The 20865-nt window shown below is 39.3% G+C and overlaps 4 protein-coding genes across 4 annotated transcripts; 2 read left to right on the top strand and 2 right to left on the bottom strand.

The window, feature by feature from the left end:
- The first annotated feature begins 1236 nt into the window (after window positions 1–1236).
- Window positions 1237–2130, top strand: LOC148913888 (somatostatin receptor type 1-like). Its single transcript, XM_089025157.1, has 2 exons — window positions 1237–1761; window positions 1828–2130. Exons 1-2 carry the CDS (start codon window positions 1237–1239, stop codon window positions 2128–2130), a joined length of 828 nt encoding a protein of 275 aa, XP_088881283.1.
- A 1396-nt stretch (window positions 2131–3526) lies between these two features.
- Window positions 3527–4411, top strand: LOC148913889 (somatostatin receptor type 5-like). The gene has a single exon (XM_089025218.1). The coding sequence runs from the start codon at window positions 3527–3529 to the stop codon at window positions 4409–4411; it is 885 nt and encodes a 294-aa protein (XP_088881344.1).
- A 10237-nt stretch (window positions 4412–14648) lies between these two features.
- Window positions 14649–15557, bottom strand: LOC116302547 (allatostatin-A receptor-like). The gene has a single exon (XM_089025330.1). It carries the CDS (start codon window positions 15555–15557, stop codon window positions 14649–14651), a length of 909 nt encoding a protein of 302 aa, XP_088881456.1.
- Window positions 15558–17906: 2349 nt separating this feature from the next.
- LOC116302592 (uncharacterized) lies at window positions 17907–20068 on the bottom strand. Its single transcript, XM_031711925.1, has 3 exons — window positions 19730–20068; window positions 19064–19426; window positions 17907–18214 (listed from the first exon to the last, which is right to left on the bottom strand). The coding sequence occupies exons 1-3, from the start codon at window positions 20011–20013 to the stop codon at window positions 17995–17997; spliced, it is 867 nt and encodes a 288-aa protein (XP_031567785.1). The 5' UTR covers window positions 20014–20068; the 3' UTR covers window positions 17907–17994.
- Between the last annotated feature and the right edge of the window lie 797 nt (window positions 20069–20865).

Below are 20865 nucleotides of genomic sequence, written 5' to 3' on the forward strand. Positions count from 1 at the left end.
ATTGGTTCTATTTTGTACTAATTTACAGATATATGGTTTTGCACTCTTGTATATTTAATAGCTGTTTTTTTTTTGTTTTTTTTTTGTTTTTGTTTCTTTTTTGTTTTTGCTTTTTTTTAAAGTTGTATGTTTTGAACTCGAGCTCGAGTTCTTAAGAAGTCTCTATTTCACTTCCTGCTTGTTATATATTACTAAAAGGAGCTTGGAAAATGCTGTCATATATTTGCTAATTGGAGTTCAATTGAAGCAGAGCCACCCTGTGGAGCCACTGTTACATGCCATTATTGATCATTACTAATTATTACTATTATTATTCCCATCATTGAATCCTTAGACAAAAACTCAAAAACAAAACAAAAACAAACAAACAAACAAACAAATAATGCATAAACTGAAAATATCTTTTGCTGTGTCACGTTGCAGGAAATAGTGTTCCAACAAGTGTACCGCGTTATGTCACAATGGCTCTGACCACACGGAAATGTGTTGCGATTTTTACTTTACCAATATTATTGAAAGGTTATGTAAAAATAATGGGGAAAATGCGAAGATAAATCAGTTATATTCAAAAAGTGAGACTGCTGAGCACCCCTGTCACCCCCAGTTTCCCTTTCATTTCTTAATTGATTGCCTTGGCCAAGCAGCTGTTCGATATTTGGAAGCTGTAGTCATTTTTTCCGCTCCCTAGCATTTGTCAATAATAAAGAAAAATAATTTTCCGAATTTTTCTGTCCCTAAAAGAAAAGCAGCTCCATGTTCGAATTCTGATTAGATGTCCTAAGTTTGGGCTCAAGAAGCTTGATTGCGTTGGACAAGCAGTCTTTGAAAGCTATAGTCCTTTTCTTCCGCTTCTTAGCGTATGTCACAACGAAAATGAATTAGTTTTTTTGCTTTCCATGACTAATCTTAAGTGCCTATAACCCCTAATTCAATTAGAGCGGTACTTGATTTGAGTGATGCATCTTGGAGATATCAAGGTTTCCACTTCTAATATGTTAAGGGCGTGATATCATAAATCCGCATACACTCAAAGCAGATGAATTATTTTTGCTTTAACTTAGTAGTTCTGTTATCTCAGCGATATCCTGACGGTAATTTTAACTCAATTTTGTATAACGTTTGGACGACTTTCGGTTGTCTTCTTTTGCTTTGAATTAGGAAAAAATTGTACAACAAAGCTGTACTGTAGTGTACACTGAGACATATACAAAGTAAACGAGCGAAAATATCAGTAAAATGAAGGACGATCTCTTCAAAGACACTAGAAAAATAGTCATTTGGTTTGTAGCTTTCATGACTCTGCTCATAGGAGTGAGTGGAAATGTGTTAGTCTTAGTGGCCGTTTGGAAGAAACGCTGGCTACGATCAACAACCAACTACCTTCTCGCCAGCCTCGCTGCCTCGGATTTGACGACATTGGTTTCCATTATATTCATGTTGATTCCTGAGTTGGTTGAGTTGCAAGAAGGACCTCTGGCTGACTTCTTGTATATGTTCTTGATTTCCTATCACTTGCCTATTACGGGCAGTTTTGTGTCTATTCTGACACTAACTGTACTCTCAGTTGAGAGGTACCACGCTGTTGTCAAGCCGATGAAGACGGGAATAAGGCTACGAGATGAAACGGTCAAGTATGCCGTCATTGGTACCTGGGCTACAGGGATTGTTCTGACTTGTCCCTTGTATACTTTTAGCGTCTTTAAAGCGTCTTCGCATTCCTGTACTCGTAGCGTCAATAAAACTGGCTTTACAATTTACTGGGTGTGTTTAGTAATCATTGGCATCGTAGTACCCTTCTTCATCATCAGTTTCTGCTACTAATTCCAGATCGTTCGTGAGCTGTACTTTAAGAACAAAGTTGAGCCACAGAACGTAGCAGCCGAAGAAGATGCTCGTTCAAAGCGTAAACTCGTCAAGCTATCTCTAACCTTAACCGGTGCTTTTGTCTTATTTCTCTTTCCTCTTGCCATCACAACCGCTATGAGGTTAATCGACGACAAAGCCTATGGCAAACTCTATAAATATGCCGCCATCGTATTTTTCATCGAGGCTGCTATCAATCCAGTTATATATTCCTTCCAGAGCACGAACTTCCTTCAAGCGTTTAAAGAAATCCTTAAATGTTCTTAAAAGTGCTTTCCAAGAAAAGTTGTAAATTGAAGGTTATCAGATAATTCAAAGTGTTACTCAATAATTATGTTGTATAGAGTACAAACCATATATCCGTGAAATAACACTAAACAAATCTAATTCTTTTGTTTTCAAGTGTTTAATTGGTGATATTTTGTACTGATTATTAAGTCCTATTCCATAAATTTATGGTATGCACTCTAGTACTCTTTAATAGCTGTTTTTTTTTTTAAGTTTTATGTTTTGAACTCGAGCTCGAGTTCTTAAACAAAAATCTGATTCTAAATTCCATTTGAATTATATAGCTTACATGATACGGGCGCTCCAATTGGTCGAGAACTGTGCTTTATTGGTGAACGGTGCACGGTTGCTGACACCTTGCGGGCGCAGCAAACTTTACAAAGAATCGTAAGACCACTGCATCGGAAGCTACGAAGGATTATTTTCTACATAATAAGACAATTAAAACAGGTGTTTTCCGTGCTCTGTTCAGTAATAAAGCAAAAGCACTCGAGAAGGGTAAGAAGTCTCTATTTCACTTGCTGCTTGTTATATATTACTAAAAGGAGCTTGGAAAATGCTGTCATATTTGCTAATTGGAGTTCAGTTGAAGCAGAGCCACTGTTAAATTGCATTATTGATCATTACTAATTATGACTATTATTATTCCCATCATTGGATCGCTAGACAAAAACGCAAAAACAAAACAAAAACAAACAAAAGAAAAATATTGTATAAACTGAAAATATCTTTTGCTGTGTCACGTTGCAGGAAATAGTGTTCCAACAAGTGTACCGCGTTATGTCACAATGGCTCTGACCACACGGAAATGTGCTGCTATTTTCACTTTACCAATATTATTGAAAGGTTATGTAAAAATAATGGGGAAAATGCGAAGATAAATCAGTTATATCCAAAAAGTGAGACTGCTGAGCAGCCCCGTCACCCCCAGTTTCCCATTCGTTCCTTGATTGATTGCCTTGGCCAAGCAGCTGTTCGATCTTTGGAAGCTGTAGTCATTTTTTCCGCTTCCTAGCATTTGTCAATAATAAAAAACAGTTTTCCATTTTTAAATTAGTTTCATGTCAAAGTCATCATCTTGTTCAATAAAGTCAATTGGAAATTCTTGCAGTTTTTTTGGTGCTTCCTTGGTCTACCCGAACTATCAAAGATAGCGAAGATGGTGAATTCAATTTGCAAAATTGTAATATTACCAATGTAGTGCAGCAGCTGGTGATTATTTGTCAGTTTAATAGCATTCAGTCATTACTAAATGCGCTTGCACCCGAAACAGTTTAACTTTTGCTTTGAATTAAAAAACAAATTGTACAAAGACGCAGGTGTTGTACTGTCGTGTACACTTGAACATACAAAGTAAAGGAGCAAAAACAGTGAAATGAAGGACGATCTCTTCAAAGACCCTAGAAAAATAGTCATATCGTTCGTAGCTATCATAATTCTGTTCATAGGAGTGACTGGGAATGTGTTAGTCTTAGTGGCCGTTTGGAAGAAACGCTGGCTACGATCAACAACCAACTACCTTCTTGTCAACCTTGCTGCCTCTGATCTGACGACATTGGTTTTCTGTACATTCATGTCCATTCCTGAATTGGTTGAGTTGCAAGAAGGACCTCTGGCTGACTTCTTGTGTATGTTCTTGATTTCCTATCACTTGCCTATTACGGGCAGTTTTGTGTCTATTCTGACACTAACTGTACTCTCAGTGGAGAGGTACCACGCTGTCGTCAAGCCGATGAAGACGGGGATAAGGCTACGAGATGAAACGGTCAAGTATGCCGTCATTGGTACCTGGGCTACAGGGATTGTTCTGACTTGTCCCTTTTATATTTTTAGTAAAGCGTCTTCGCATTTCTGTCATCATAGCATCGATAAAACTGGCTTTACAATTTACTGGGTGTGTTTGGCAATCATTGGCATCATAGTACCCTTCTTCATCATCAGTTTCTGCTACTTCCAGATCGTTCGTGAGCTGTACTTCAAGAACAAAGTTGAGCCACAGAACGTAGCAGCCGAAGAAGATGCTCGTTCAAAGCGTAAACTCGTCAAGCTATCTCTAACCTTAACCGGTGTTTTTGTCTTATTTCTCTTTCCTCTTGCCATCACCATCCCCATGAAGCTTATCGACGACAAAGCCTATGGCAAACTCTACAAATATACCATCATCGCATTTTTCGCCGAGGCTGGTGTCAACCCAGTTATATATTCCTTCCAGAGCACAAACTTCCGTCAAGCGTTTAAAGAAATCCTTAAATGTTCTTAAAAATGCTTTTCAAGAATAGTTGTATCGTCGTCTTCAGTAGCTCTTTTTTAACTTGTTTTGTCTTGGACTCGAGCTTGAGTTCTTAAAAGGAAATCAGGTTCTCAGTTCCATAATGTATAGCTTAGAAAGTATTAGTCCTGATTGCTGATTGGTTCGAATTCAGTTTCTCGACCATTCTTGTAAATAGGCAGCTGTTTTGGGACTGACTCTCAAAAACACTTTGTTTCTATTTCTTTATTTCAGTTCACTCATTCTTGTACTTTAAGAACATTTAGACTTTGTAGAATGTTCCTAATAAATATAATAAAATATAATATAATAATAATAAAATATTATTATCATCATCATTATCATCATCATCATTATCATCATCATCATCATAATCATGATCATAATCATGATCATTATCATCATCATCATTATCATCACCATCATTATTGTTACAATATTAGCTTAAGCAGTTGTAATTAGATACTTAGAGAAGTGATTGTTTGATTAAAGGCGCATAACTATTTCCCCACCAACACAAACACGTCTTGAAACATGGTGTCAGAAATAAATTGGAAATAACGCTTAGAAAGTAGCTGAAAAAACCGTCAAGTTCCTACTGCCGAGGCATTGAAGAAGTAATATGTCAAGTAAGGAGGAAGCTTCGACCAGCAGCGGTCCACGAGGACCAATATTCACGTCGCATTTTCCGGTACCAACGCCGATGAATACCAAAGGAGATCAAGTAAACAATTGGGACTTCTTTAAACAACAGTGGGAGGACTACGAAGTCGCAACCGGACTGTACCAGCAAGACCCAAAGATACGACTAGCAACGTTTCGCTCTGTAATGGGGAAGGAATGTCTGCAAATATTCCTTAATCTCAAGTTAAGTGACGAAGAAAAGAACGACGTAAACACATGCTTAAACGCGCTAGAAGCCTACTTCAAACCAAAGCGCAACGTGGTGTACGAACGATATCTGTTCAACAGCTGTACTCAAGGCCCAGAAGAAACCGTAGATGGCTACGTAAATCGCCTTAGAAAATGCGCTTCATCATGTCAGTTTGGTCCGTTAACGGAAGAGCTTATCAGGGATCGACTCGTTCTTGGTATACGAGAACACGCAACAAAACTACGTCTTTTAAAAGAGGACAGTCTAGATCTCAACAAAGCCCTCAACATTTGCCGCTCAAGTGAATTAGCTAGCAGTCAGTTAAAAGCCATGAGTCTAGTGGATAAGACAAATAACGAAGAAATCAATGAAATACGAGAACGGAAGCCTAAATCTCCAAGCAAGCCAAGTGACAAGTACAACAACAGACGTTCCCACAGAACGCCAAGCGAGGACAGTAAACGAACTACAAGTCGACGAACGAGCAGTTACAAGTGCTACCGCTGTGGTGGTTCTCAGAAACACAAGTTAGAAGACTGCCCCGCCTATGGCCGTGAATGCAAAACGTGCAAGAAACAAAACTATTTCGCTGTCGCGTCTGTGTGTAAATCGAGGTCAAGCAATGTCAAAGCGATGACAGCTGAATCAGGAGAATCAGAAGAAGGAGAATACTCATCCGACGAATTCACGTTGAAGATTGAAGAAGTTGGTTCGGTGAAAACGAAGGGCAAGCAGCTTTTTGCAAAGCTTGAGTTTATGAACACCAATTCCAGTTATAAAACGGATTTGGACTGCCAACTAGACACAGGAGCGACCTGTAACGTAATCAGCCACAAGGATGTAGCAATCATCAACCAAGACGGTAATCCGACGCTCAAGCAAAGCAATGTCAAACTACGATTGTTTGATGGATCAGTCATGGGAACATTAGGTGAAGTGACACTTAAGGTCAACGAAAAACATTGCTTCAAATTTCAGGTTGTCAACGGAAACCACAAACCAATTTTATCAGCCGAGACATGCCAACAATTAGATCTAATCAAGTTAAACATCGATCATCAAGTCCACGCGGTTCAAGAAACCGGAACTCTGCCCCTAACTAAAGAAAGTATCTTAATATGGCGTTCCAATCCCGCCAAAATTCAATGTTGACATGAAACATTCAACTTCATGCATCAACATTCAAGTGTATATAATACAACTTCGAAGTTCAGTTTTCAACCTTAAAAAACTTGGGATTGAATATTCAATGCCATACCTCAACATTGGAGTTTACATGCTCCAACATCGAACTTCACAAACAGGAACTTTCAACTTCATTAAACTTGAGATCGAACAGGCTCGAACATCCAACTTCATTTAACAACTTGGAATTTGTAAACTCTAACTAACAACTTTCAGGCTCAAACGTTTGAACCCAAATTTTTGAATTCATTTTTAAAATTCGATAGTGTAGATTGTACGTTTTGGATGGACGTTATATATTGCATGTTGCAATCGGATCAGTTGGAAGTTGAGTACTCAAACACGTACCAACTCCGCCAAAAAGTATCATATGTCAATGTGACGTTATTGACGAAGGCTTGTGGGAACATCGTAATACGAGCGCACACTTCACTGAGGATTGAAACACGATACCTTCCTTCGCTCAGAATATTATCGGGTACATCAAGTGAGACTAGCATTCTATCCCGGTGGGGGGGGGGGAGGGGGTACTCCGCCAGAATTTGGGTATGGGTGTTCCGCTGGGATTCTGAAAGGGGTACCCTGTTTATGACAAAAAAAATCGTATTCGTAGACCCTGTTTATGTCAAAAGATATAATTAATAGGCCCTTTGCAGCTAATCAATCACGTGCTGATTAATTCACTGAGAGCAAATGAATGAACATTTTGATTCCCATGGGTGAAATTTACTGGACTGCAAACAAACTTTCTACAACCTGTTTCGAGAGATCGTAATAAAACTACATTTCGTAACTCACTGGATACACATGTTTTCATTCAGTTCTTTACAAGTAGCTAAAAAGAATCACCAATTTAATATAAAAACAAAAATTTTGCAGTCCAGTACAGACACGTGACCGTTAACTGCAAAGGGCCTATTGCACTGAGTTCCTGTTTCAATTATCATGTCATCTCGCGTATCATTTTTTTACGACCATGGTAACCAGTTTCAGTCAATACGAAAGTAGAAACCCTGAATATGACAGGAAACTTAGGAAGAATTTGGACCTTGAGTGAAATTGCATACCCTGTTTATGACAAGAAGCTCGAAAAACCATACCTTGTTCAGCGGATCATCCCCGTATAGTTCATATATGGGAGTAACCCCCCCCCCCCCCCCCCCCGGGCATTCTATTAATGTAGTCGACTCTTAATCTCAATAAATCAATATCCACTACATCCTGGAGCTCATTGATAGCATCAATTACACTTCGCAGCGAAAGCTGCGTCATTTTGAATTACAAATTCGAATAAAATTTACACAACTACTACCCCCATGGAATAATTTTAGCTGTACAGCCGGGTTACCTGTGGATTGTTACGTCATACTGACACTCGACACTTTTTGGCGGTCGTGGTACGCACAATGATACTCAACTTTCAAGATGACTGAATTTGATTTGAAACAGTGATGTTGAAGGACGAGGCTTTGAAAGTTGTTTGGAAAACTTGAATGTTGATGCATAAAGTTGAGTATTGGAGGACGAAGTTTTAAAAGTTACAGGCAAAACTTGAATGTTGAGGCATGAAGTTGAATGTTTCATGTCAACATTGAATTTTGGCGGGATTGGAACGCCATATCTTAAAAGATTTTCGAGACGTCTTCGAAGGATTGGGAAACATTGGTAACGCTACAATCGCAGTTGACCCAGATGTCACGCCAGTTCAACACGCGCCTAGAAGAATCGCAGTTACGCTTCGCCAGGAAGTCAAAACAAAGTTAGCTGAACTCGAGAAAAGGAAAATCATCGTCAAAGAGACAGAACCCACCGAATGGATCAGCAGCATGGTCGTTGTAGCCAAACCTGGAAAGATACGAATCTGTTTGGATCCCAAAGATCTAAACAAAGCGATCAAACGACCCAAGTACCAAATGCCTACGATGGACGAGATGCTACCCAGACTCGGCAAGGCCAAAGTCTTCACAACGTTAGACGCAAAGGATGGGTTCTACCAAATCGGTTTTGACGAAGCTAGCAGTAAGCTTACAACCTTTTGGACCCCATTTGGCCGTTACAGATATCTACGCATGCCTTTTGGCGTCAGCTCAGCCCCAGAGGAATTCGAAAGCATCCTACACGAGCGACTGGGAGACCTAGAAGGCGTGGAAGTGCTCCGCGACGATATGTTAGTGGTCGGTTACGGTGACACATTAGCAGAAGCCAACAAAAACCATGACGAAAATCTGCTACGTCTGCTCAAGAGAGCAAGACAGATCAACTTAAAGCTGAACAGCAAGAAGCTCATCATGCGGAGAAAAGAAGTGAAGTTCATGGGACACATCTTGTCATCCACCGGACTCAAGCCAGATCCAGATAAGGTCAAAGCAGTGACCGAAATGCCAAAGCCTACCAACAAGCAAGAGACACTCAGCCTACTAGGCTTTGTAAATTATCTCTCCAAGTTTCTCCCTCGACTATCAGAAGTCGCACTGCCTCTTCGTGAACTAACCACAAAGAATGCAAGATTTGTGTGGTCACGCCAGCACGACAAAGCCTTCTCAGAAGTTAAACAACTCGTGATTGCGCATCCAGTACTCAAGTACTATGACATGAGCGAAGAAGTCACTATCCAATGTGATGCTAGTGAGAAAGGCCTCGGAGCAACCTTGCTTCAAAACGGCCAACCAGTAGCGTTTGCATCCCGAACTCTCACACCAGTTGAGCAACGCTACGCACAAATCGAAAAAGAATGTCTTGCAATCGTCTTCGCTTGTGCAAAGTTCAGCCAGTACATCACACGGAGAGAGCTGATAACAGTAGAATCAGACCACAAACCTTTGCAAGCGATCTTCAAGAAATCCTTGTTAGTAGCACCCAGCAGGTTACAGAGGATGATATTACGCCTACAGCGATACAACCTGAACGTAACTTACAAGCCAGGACAACAAATGTACGTGGCAGATCACCTCTCACGAGCCTTCCTCGCAGACCAAGGAGAACCTGGAGACGAGTTCCAAGTGTTTGCGCTAGAACTAGAAGGAATCAACCCCCTCGACAATGTAAAGGTCACAAGTGAAAGGTTAGCGCAACTACAAAAAGCCACAGAGCAAGACCCTACAATGCAGTCACTTAAGAATACTATACTAATAGGATGGCCTGACGTACGTGACAAAGTACCAGTAGCTATCAGAGACTACTGGCATTTCCGAGAGGAACTGACACTCCACAACGGCATCTTATTCAAGAATCAACGCATCATCATACCTCGAGCCCTCAGATCTGAAGTAGTCGCGAGGTTACACTCAAGTCATCAAGGAATCGAGGCGTGTGCAAGGAAAGCACGAGATCGCGTTTACTGGCCAGCAATGACCCACGACATCGAAAATGCAGTAAAGGCTTGTCATGTGTGCTCAGAATATCAACCAAGTAACCCCAGCATGCCAATGCAGTCGCACGAAATACCCGACAGACCTTGGAGCAGACTAGGCACAGATCTTTTCACGCTGCAGAACAGAGACTATATAGTCTTGGTAGATTACTACTCAGACTACATAGAAATAAGTCCTCTGAAAGATACAACCTCAGCATCCATTACCAAGTTTCTGAAGGAACAGTTCAGTCGACATGGGATACCCGATGTGCTGGTATCCGACAACGGGCCTCAATACGTCAGCAACGAGTTTGCTGAATTCGCAAGAGACTGGGAGTTCAAACATGTCACCTCATCGCCATACCACCCAAAGTCAAATGGAAAGGCGGAATCAGCAGTGAAAGTAGCCAAGAGCCTGCTCAAGAAAGCCATGCAAGACCGTAAAGATCCGTGGTTAGCCTTGCTAGATTATCGGAATATCCCCACTCAAGGAATGCAGAGCAGCCCAGTACAGCGCTTGATGTCTAGGAGAACAAAGACACTAGTCCCCATAGCAACTAACCTTCTGTATCCCAAAGTAGCGGAAGGTGTGACAACCAAAATCCACCTTAAGCGCCAGAAAGCCAAAAGTCACTACGACAGACATGTAAAGGTCCTACCAGACCTAGAAATAGGCCAAGAGGTAAGAGTAGCGCCAAACCAGAGAGGCAAGCCCTGGGAAGTAGGGAACTGTAAAGAGAAACTCTCAGACAGGTCATACCTAGTTGAGTCGAACGGAGAGTTACTTCGCCGAAACAGACAGCTTTTAAAGCCCGTCGACGAAGCACCGAAAGAACCAGCTAGTGACACACAAGCATCACCAGAGGCAGACAGTGCAAGGACACCTCAAGTTCTACCTGCGTCAGAACCCGCGGTCAATCCACCTGTACTGCGAAGAAGTCAGAGAGTGGTTAAGAAACCTGATCGGTTTACTTGACTACCGAACATTTATAGGACATTGATTTTGTTACAGTTGAACTTTAATATCCATATAATCATTTCGTAGTTTAGTCAGCCATTTTGTTTGGTCATTTATTTTTTAAATCTTTAAAATCTTTCTATATCATCCCAGCCATGTATTTCAAACATTATAAAAGGGGAGATGTTACAATATTAGCTTACGCAGTTGTAATTAGATACTTAGAGAAGTGATTGTTTGATTAAAGGCGCATAACTATTTCCCCACCAACACGAATACGTCTTGAAACAATTATCATCATCATTATCATCACCATCATCATTATCATCATCATCACCATCATCATCATTATTATCACCATTATCATCATCATTATCATCATCATCACCATCATCATCACCATCATCATTATCATCACCATCATCATCACCATTATCATTATCATTGTCATCATCTTCATCATGATCATCATCATTACCATCTACATCATCATCATCATCACTATCATCATTATCATCATCATTATCATCACCATCATCATCACCATTATCATTATCATTGTCATCATCATCTTCATCATTATCATCATCATTGGTATCATCATCTTCATCATTATCATCATCATCACCATCATCATCACCATTATCATCATTGTCATCATCATCAATATCATCATCATCATCCTCAGTAGTAGTAGTAGTAGTACTAGTATGGTATCTTTATTTTTCAATTTTTTTCTTATGTTACAAAAATGGCTAAGATTTGCTGATTCTTGACTTGGTTTTTGTATATTGCTTTATAGGATTTCTTAACTATTTGTACATTTTATTATCATCATTATTATCATTATTTATTATTATTATTATCATTATTAAAACTATCGTTTGGTTGAGTACTGTGTTTTATTAGTGAACGGAGCACGGTTGCTAACGCCATTCGTGCACATCAAGCTTTACTTAGTTAACAAATATTATTATACAGTTCGAATAATACGTGCGCGCTGATTGGTCGGAAACTGTGCTTTATTAGTGAACGGAGCACAGTGCTGACGCCATTCGCGCGCGCGAATTCTACTATATCCTGCGACCTTCTTTGTTTTTGCGTAAGCAAATTCAATACAGATATAGAATTAGAGATCCAAGTACAGTGTTCTTGTCAGCAAACTTTGGCAGGAGAGATAGGAAAGCATTGCTCTACTTTTCGCGGATCGATATTGGTCACATGACTGATAACGTCTGATCCAACTTATATAGGCTTATAAGCAACCGACTAGGAATCAATATTTTTTTCACTAAAAAGATTAGCTTTTTGTTGAGGATTTATAATTAAATCTAATGAAAGATGGATCAAAAAAGAAAAAAAAAATCTCATGTGGATGAGATGAAATTCGAACCCACCAAAAGAAATTCAAGAAATACGATTCAAATGTGCCATACCCCCGAGACATCCGTAGAGCTGAGGCGGCGTATGGACTTCGGACCTGACGGCGATTAAATCCTTCTGCCCTTGGGTGTACGAATTACACAAGAAAATGTTCTAGCCAAAGCATCAGGGGAGAGACCAGCCGGCCCCCAGACCATATCGGCTAATCCCTTGCATCTCTTCCACGCACGGAATCGGTAGAAAATATAATGTTAAAAAGTCTAGTCTATTCAGTGCATTGTTTTCACGGCTATTGTTATGCTGATTCACCTGGAACCGTGGTCCAGTGGATAAATCGTTGTCGTTCAAGATACTGAGTCAAGCTCGTCTGAGGCCCCGTCCACACGTATCCGCAAATTTTCGTATCCGCAATTTTTTTCAAGATTCAATGTCTAAGTTGTATTCATATTCCTGTGTCTTCTCATGTGCAAACGTGCAAAGAAATTATACTCATGGGAATGAGACGTCGTTAATGGGAAAATATTACGCCCAAGGTAAAGAGTCCAATTGAATTATACTCCTAGATATTTGATACTCATGAATGATCATATACACTCAATTGAAGAATCGTTGCCGGGTTCAGAAACATTCTCTACTTTCACATCCCCATAATACTTTGCGTCTTTGGGGGGTAACCAGACGGTAAAAACCCACTTATTTTGCTGAAGGCTGATCAGACAATGTTGACAATACCTTGTTTGGTATCCAAAAATAAAATGAAGAAGTAAAAAAACAGAAAAAGATAGAAGCTTGAAGACGTTTAAGGTAAATTTTAAACGTTTTTTCGTAAGTCAATACATTTTCTGTAAGACCAAAACTCTTGATGATCTGTACACACAAAAATAACTTGGAATAAACTGATAATCAGTATTGTACAGATAAAAGCAGGTATAGTATAAATTCAATTAAGAAACCTTTCAATTTGGGACAGTTTTTTGATTGGTTACCCTCAAAAGACGCAAGGCATTATGGGGATGTGAAAGTAGAGAATAGAACATAAAAGCTGAAACTGAAATGGCACATGGGAAATGACATTATTGTATTATAATTTATTCATTTGCACCATCCATGCAGTCGGTTTAGAATGCCAAACACCTATTAAAAACAGTGGATGATGCCACGGGTCGCCGGTCACAGCATGCATCTAATTAACGTACTTCCCATGTTTCATTTGGGTCTCAGCTTTTATGTTCTATGTTTCTGAACCCGACAACGATTCTTCAATTGAGCGTACTAATAGTATGCATGATCATGACCGCTCATTCATATGTTGCATATATTGTGCAATGAGTAAAGTCGCAGAAGAAACAAAGGAAGACCAGTAGAACAGACCACGTCACTCGCGGCTTTTCCTATTCTTTAAAAAGTAAAATTTCATTCATTGAACGCCATTAATTTTTTTTTCAGCACCAAAGAAATAATATTCAAGAGCGTGGTATGCGTAGGAAGATGCTTAAAAGTCTATTCTATGTTGTGTATCCATCTGTTTTATTATACCTATTATACCTATATTATACCTATAATCTTTTGTGCCTACTTGTTCTTTTAGTTGTTTAGTCTACATTTGAAACCGAACAGAAATATTCGCTTCGAACTTTTACCCAAATGCTTTTTTTTCCCAGCTGTTTATTTGTACCATCCATTACAATTACAATTACAAATCATATATGATAAAATGAAATAAATTAATATAATATCCATTACAATTACATTTACAATTACAAATTATTCATGATAAGAGAAAATTAACAAATAGACATCAGTTTTTATGTATCCTGTTATTGACGATAAATTGCGTCATCACATTGTCAAAGTAGTGTGGATCCACGAGGCGTAGTTAAGTGGATCCGCATATACTTTGACAAATGCGATGACGAAATTTATCGTCAATAAGAGGAAAGACACATAAAAAACTGGTCTATTTGTTTTTTACAATAACAAAAACGATAAAAACTTCTCATTTTTAGTGATCAAAACAACCAACGGAAAGAGCGCGTGCTCGTTGACGTCAGCTTTATCTGCCTGTCCTCTTATTGATGATAAAAAATAACCAATCACCGCGCGAGGAATTTGTAAGTCATAATGTAAAATAAATGGTTGGAGGTACTAGGTGTCTGGAATAACCATAAGGGCTAAATTCAATCAGACAGCCTCTCTTAGAGCGGCACCTATGCAGTTTCCTATTCGTTTCTGTCGAGGTCAGTTAAACTTTGGCCGGGTTTTTACTCTAGCTCTTAAAAACCATATATAACCGAAAGGTATACTGACTACCAAAACTACCTTAGTTTAGTTTCCCTGAAATGATTTTCGAAGAATAAAACATTCAGTAAATACTGATCTAAGTCGACTTTGAAGCTTGGCGGCAAATGTTTGACGTTTGTTCCCCCGGAGGAACAGAAATGAAATTTTCCTTCTTGAAGCTAAAATGGAAGTGATCTTAGCTATTCCCTCTACACAGTAAGATCTCTTTCAAAGCTGTTCGAAAGTTCGTACTTTGAAAAACGTACAAAATAGGGTTGAAAACCGATTCCATGAAGTAAATAATGCTTGTCCTCTGAACGATCGACATATCAAATCCCCGAACATCATGATTCGATAAAAACAATGTCGAAGCCAACGGAAAATAGCAGACCATGAAGACTACCGTGACTGAGATCGACACCTGCACCAGTTTTCGCTTATTGCGGGTTTCTTCTTGAACGGCAAGGTTTTGTGGTCCCACTTTGTTTTTGAAGTACAACTCACGAACGATTCGAAAGTAACAGAAACTAATGACGAAGAAAGGAATAATGACGACTATGATCATGACCGACATCTTGTAAATAGATTCGGAAGTTTTGGATAAATTTGGAAAAAAGTGGCATCGCTTAACCTTGTAATATCCGTAGATATACAAAGGCAATGTCAGTCCGGCAGCACTTGCCCACACTGCAATATAAGCGTATTTCACGGTGTCTTCTCTTAGTCTGAATCCTATCTTCATCGGCTTCACAATAGCATGGTATCTCTCCACAGACAATACCACGAGCGTAAAAGTCGACACGAAACTTGCAGTGATGGGGATATGATAAGACATGATAAATTTGCACATGTAATCTGCAAGAACTCCTTCCTTGAATCTCACGTATGTCTGAATAGGCATCAGAGGAAGAAATATTAAGCTCAAGACGTCGGAAATGGCACGGTTAACCAGAAGATAATTTGTTGTCGATCGGAGTGATTTTTTTTTCCATACGGCAATCACGACCAGCAAGTTACCCGCGATGCCAAAAAGATCCAGTGGAGCTGCAAACAATTCTAAAGGGAATTTCCCTCCATCCGTTCCTGATGATGTATTATTAGCCATTTCGTTGCCAAAAAAATTATCTACTTTTACTGGTCAGTGCGCTTATTAGCATAAACTAGGGTCCGTTTTTCTACCAAATTTTCTCAACCAAAAGCTAGTCGCCTCATGATATTTGAACAATTATTCAAAACGTTATCCAAGGTCACACTGTGATGCCGTGATGAATAAAGTCTGCTTTCGTGACTGTATATATAGCTTCACTGTGTTAACGGTTTTGAAAGAATATAAGCAATACGTATCCGGAGGTGGGGGCTTTCGAACCAGCCAAACATCCACCATGCAGCTGATCTGAAACGGGGAATTAGAAATGACGTCACTGCAATGAGGTGTCATGAAGTTTCCTCAAATGTTCATTTGGTGGCCTGGTAATCGTGTTTTCACTGAAGAGGAAAAGTGACCTCAGTTTTGCAGATTTTCGCAATTCTGATTGGCTAACATTTTCTCTCAGATCAGCTGGAGTAATCGAACCCCTTAAATGACAACTACGAACCCGAAGTTAGCCTGGAACAAATCTACTTTCATCGCTTGATATCGGCGGTTTAAGCCCCCCCCTTCTCCTAATAGCCAATTACATAATCATGTATCGGCCCTAGGCCTGGTAAGTACAACTGCTTGTGCAGAACAATAATCACTTTGAATGGTTACTACTTATGATGATTGAATGGCTTATCCGGACCAGTTGAAAGGTTTTTTATTATTGTTATTTGGCCTCAGCAGCGCCGTTTGTAAAAACTCACTCCTTCATCCTTTGAATTTCTATAGACACTGATATTGTGCCTTTATTTTTCTTCTGTGATGAATTGCTCCTTGAGGTTGTACTGCGCATGCTCACAGGACAGATGGTCTGTTGACGTCAAATGAATCCTCTTCTTATCAATATCACTAAGGAAGGTACGCAAGTACTTTTAAATAAAATCAAACTGATGACAAGTCGCAAAGATACATAATAAGTGATTTCGAGGCTAAATTTGAATTCGATCTGTGTTTTCGTGCCCAAACTGGGGACCTTTTTTTTTTTTTTTTTTTTTTTTTTTTTTTTTTTTTTTGCGAAATTTAATTTGAATGATTATCAACCACCTATCAATCAATTACGTGGAATATTAAGAATATCTTGGCCTAGGTATTAATTCCCTGCTAGCAGAGTCTCCTTCATTGGCGATTCATGTCAAGGATCGCCAAACAGGAAGACTCTGCTAGCAGGGAAAGGTGGATTTTATTTTTAAACTAAATCATGTGTTTTCGTGTTCGATTCTGGACAAGTTCTTTTGAGGTACACAAGGGGAAACTTGGATTTTTCATTAATCTCCTTGTAGGGCTTCTTATGACCTGGACAGCGACTGGAAATATTCCTGACAAATCACCAGGGTCGACTTTAAAACCTGGCTTAATCTTTTCCATGCCGCTAGACATTACCAAATTATGTATCTGGAATGGCAGATGTTCAAAGGTGAAGAAAGATGTTAATTTGGGGTTGTACCTTATGACTTCCCAGCTTTGGCAAAAATATATACCGAATCCCAAAACCCGCGAAATGCAATTATAAGTTGATGTATAGACAGCACGACAGAATTCTCGCCAACTTTTTCGCGGGCCCATAATATTTCACCGCCTCATCAGTTTCACTGGTGCTTCAACTGTCAATGTTGATATTAGTAGAGAAAAATATAACACTCGTAGGAAATCTGACATGAAGAACGTAGGAAGAGGGAAAAAATTAAAAAAAAAACCGAAACGTTTTAATAATTCTAATGAATCTTTTATTATTATTTTTTCATTGTTTACCCTGTGACTTGAAAAAAAATTCACTAAAGCTTAAAAAAGGTAAATGATTTAAAGTACAGAATAAAAGTAATCATTGTTAACAGCGTGCGTTGAAAATTAACATAACAAGACGAATAACAAAATACAAGTGTTCTTCTAATGGATCTCTTTAGCTCAGGGACGGCGGAGCACTTTTTTAATGTGGAGTACTAGGAGGGGGATTGTTAATCTCTGTTTTTTTATAATAACGGAACTCAACCAAGAGAACTTGAAATATGGTGACGTCATTCTCGTTATAAATGGGGTGAGGGGTGGATAAAATCCTCTAGCCCAACCGGCTCCGCCATCCCTGTAGCTTGGACGGAATTTTTGTAAAATTACTTGTGCATTTCTAGTTACTTAGTAAAGTGTTTATTATAAATTTTGTCACATTCTGAAAGTATCATATGCATTCCCTTTAGGATCATTTCTTTGTTTTTCTAGTAAAGCTAAAGCAGACAACTAAATATAAACCGCGGGAAAGAATCTTGGATCTTGTTTTCAAGGGATTGACATATAACATGAAATAGTAAAGCAAATTGACTCAAATTAATTTAAAGAGGTTTATTAGATTGCGAGCACTTTTCAATGTGTTTCAAACTAGGTTCATTTATTTCACGACAGACAAGAACTTCATTTAGCAACTGGAGTAGCCTCCATAGCTGCTGCAAGTAAACTTGTACCGAAACGGAAACAAACAATATCTCGACCAGAAGTTTTTTCCGCAGCAGTAATCATGCTCAGCACATCCTTGGTGGTAACAGCAGTCACCACACACACTCGACCAACAGTTGCACTTTCTCCCACACATACCGTAACAGTCATCATTGTTTGGGTCACTTCGGAGGTTGGAGCACCTATATAGAATAACGAGAAAGGTTAGTTGATCTATCCGTTTAACGTCACAGCTTGGTTGACATTGAAGACAAATTTATCTTGGTTTCTTTTGTTATCTCAACCTACATGGTGGCCTGGTCGTTTTATTCTCACGAAAAAAGAATGCACGTCTCAGTACAAGGTAGATTGCAGTCACTTTCAAAGGAATGTAAGCTGACCAGGGGTGCTTATCATTTAAACCAATCCATCCGGTTGGAAATTCGTTTGCTAATGGTACGAAAAGAGCGGGAAACTTTGCTTCTGACAAATGATACACGCGTCTACTGGAAGAACCGAAAAGAGCGGGAAAAGTGGATTGCCTAAGATCAAGTTTTCCAGAACCGTTTCGATCGGGATGACATACACTCTTTGTTTTCCTAACCGGAATTTCCGGTTTTTCCGGACAAATGGTAAGCACCCATCCATGATCGCTATGTAACTGGTTAATATTGAAAAAGAGAGGCGACTGTTCGGGCTTCTTGCGAAGAAAAAAAATGAAAACCAGAGGCAGGTTGCTAAGGTATCTATTAGTTTGGAATTTTTTCCAGTTGAGTGGCATGTTTTTTTAGATGGATGATGCATGGATGAACATGAAGGGCGGTGTCTGTCCTTTACTGAAGGCTCGAAATGGTTTCATTTTATTCATTCAGCTAATTGAAGAAGTACAAGACATATTGAATTTTGATTATAGCATTGTAGAAATGATCAACTAAATGGAATATATGTACTCCAGTTTTCTATATATATATCTTTGTTTGCTTCCTAAAGTCAATATGAGGCTTCCATTTCATATATTAATCATTTAGTTTTCATGCAAGCTATTTACTTACCTTTTAGACCTATGTGTAGACTCTTCGTCTTGTGTCCCTGGAGGCTTAATAACATCGACTGGCTTGCCTGCCCTGTCGAGAGCAAGGAGTAGGTTCAGGCTCATCAGGTGGTATGGCTGGGTGATTTCCATTGTCAGCCCCGAGCCTCCAGCTTGAGCAAGGGCTTTAGAGCAGATCTCCAGCAATCGAGTCTCTTCCATTTCACGGATTGTCTCTAGTGCTTGTTTGTGAGCTTCTTTCAGCGTTGTGTCCTCATCAGAGAAGCCATTAGGACTAGTCGAGAACCTTTCCGCTGCAAATCTCATCAATGCTTTGAATGTCCTAGGCACTTCTGCTGGCACGAGGGCTTCCTTGTTCAGATGACTGAAAATGAACAGGAAATGAAAAATATATATTGAGCTAAGCTATCCAATTAAATCAAATGAATAATATGTATCTTCAGTTCAGAGTTTAATGCCAGCTAAAAACAATCAAACTAATGAATAACAGGCGTAATTGAAATTGGGAAGATTATAAGTTGGATCATGGAGTCTGTTACTAGGAGAAAGAAAAGACTTTTTAAAATGTACATTGTAGGTGCTTATGGTCAAATTAAAAACTACTTTTTAAGTACAGCAATTCAACAAATGAAATACCCAAGATTTGTTTTGTTTGTTTTGCCTTTACCTTAAAAAGCCGCTGTTCCCAATCTGAAAGTAGACGGTGTCTCTTGGCAGCTTCATGTACATGGTTATGGTTTCATTACCATTCAAGGTCTTCATCTCCATAAACCCTTGCCGAATGTTGAACTGAAGTCCAAATGATTCAGTGTAGCGATATTCGCCCTGAATGTGGTTTGGACCGAATGAAGACAGCTTTAAACCAATCGGTTCTTCTGCATCAGCTTGTTGTGGGTACACGAGCACGAACACCAGTACAGCTACCAATGAGGATTTTATAAGAAACGCCATGTTGCATCCAATCTTCTTGTTTCTTGGACTACTTTAGTCTGGGTTATGATGATACATCTCTAGTCTCACACATTTATAGACATTTGACGTCTGTGGCATTTCCTGAAGCCATAAGGTAAACTAAGATCTTCCAGTGAGTTCAAGCAAACAAGGAACTAAATTCTTTTAATACATGCAACTATAATAAAGGGCCGTATGTTTCCAATTTCAACTAGAAGGCTGAAATTGGACCCAGCTTACGAGAAAACGCATTAACCATAAGTGATCTAACATACGGCCCTTTATTATAGTTAGTGTTAAAAGAATTTAGTTCCTTGTTTGCTTGATCTCTCTGGAAGATCCTAGCTTACTTACTGTTGGACACGGTCAAGCCCCTCCAGGGGAAGGGGGGGGGGGGGGGGGGTGGGACGGAACTCCTATCGTGAAAAATGGGTCTCCGATCGTAAAAGGACGGGATGCTGTATCCCTTGGTATTCATACTTATGCTTGTAACCATCATAGAAGCCGTTTTATGCTATTTTTAGAATCAAAGATACCGAGTCGGGCTGCCAGTGAAGCAAGCAAACGAGGAAATTAATTCTTTTGTACCAATAAATATCCTTAATGCTGAAGAGACTTCCATAAGTTGGCTTAATTTCGGTCTTCTTCTGATCTTTAATAAGACTGTACCTACAGCGTCGAGGGACCTTGACCTTACTGGGACAGTGTTAAAAACAGGACGTTTAGCCGTAGGTCGTGCCAATTTTACCATGAGACTGAAATGACTCGTCAAGCAAGAGATACTTAAGTAACTACTACTGTATAAAGGTGAAAAATATAGGAGAGGGGAAAATATGATTAGTATAGAGCCGA

The sequence above is a fragment of the Actinia tenebrosa genome, unplaced genomic scaffold (genome assembly GCF_029948245.1).
Source record: "Actinia tenebrosa isolate PJP-AT-01 unplaced genomic scaffold, QUT_ActTen_1.0 PGA_scaffold0__85_contigs__length_37466705, whole genome shotgun sequence".
In the NCBI taxonomy this organism is placed as follows: domain Eukaryota; kingdom Metazoa; phylum Cnidaria; class Anthozoa; order Actiniaria; family Actiniidae; genus Actinia; species Actinia tenebrosa.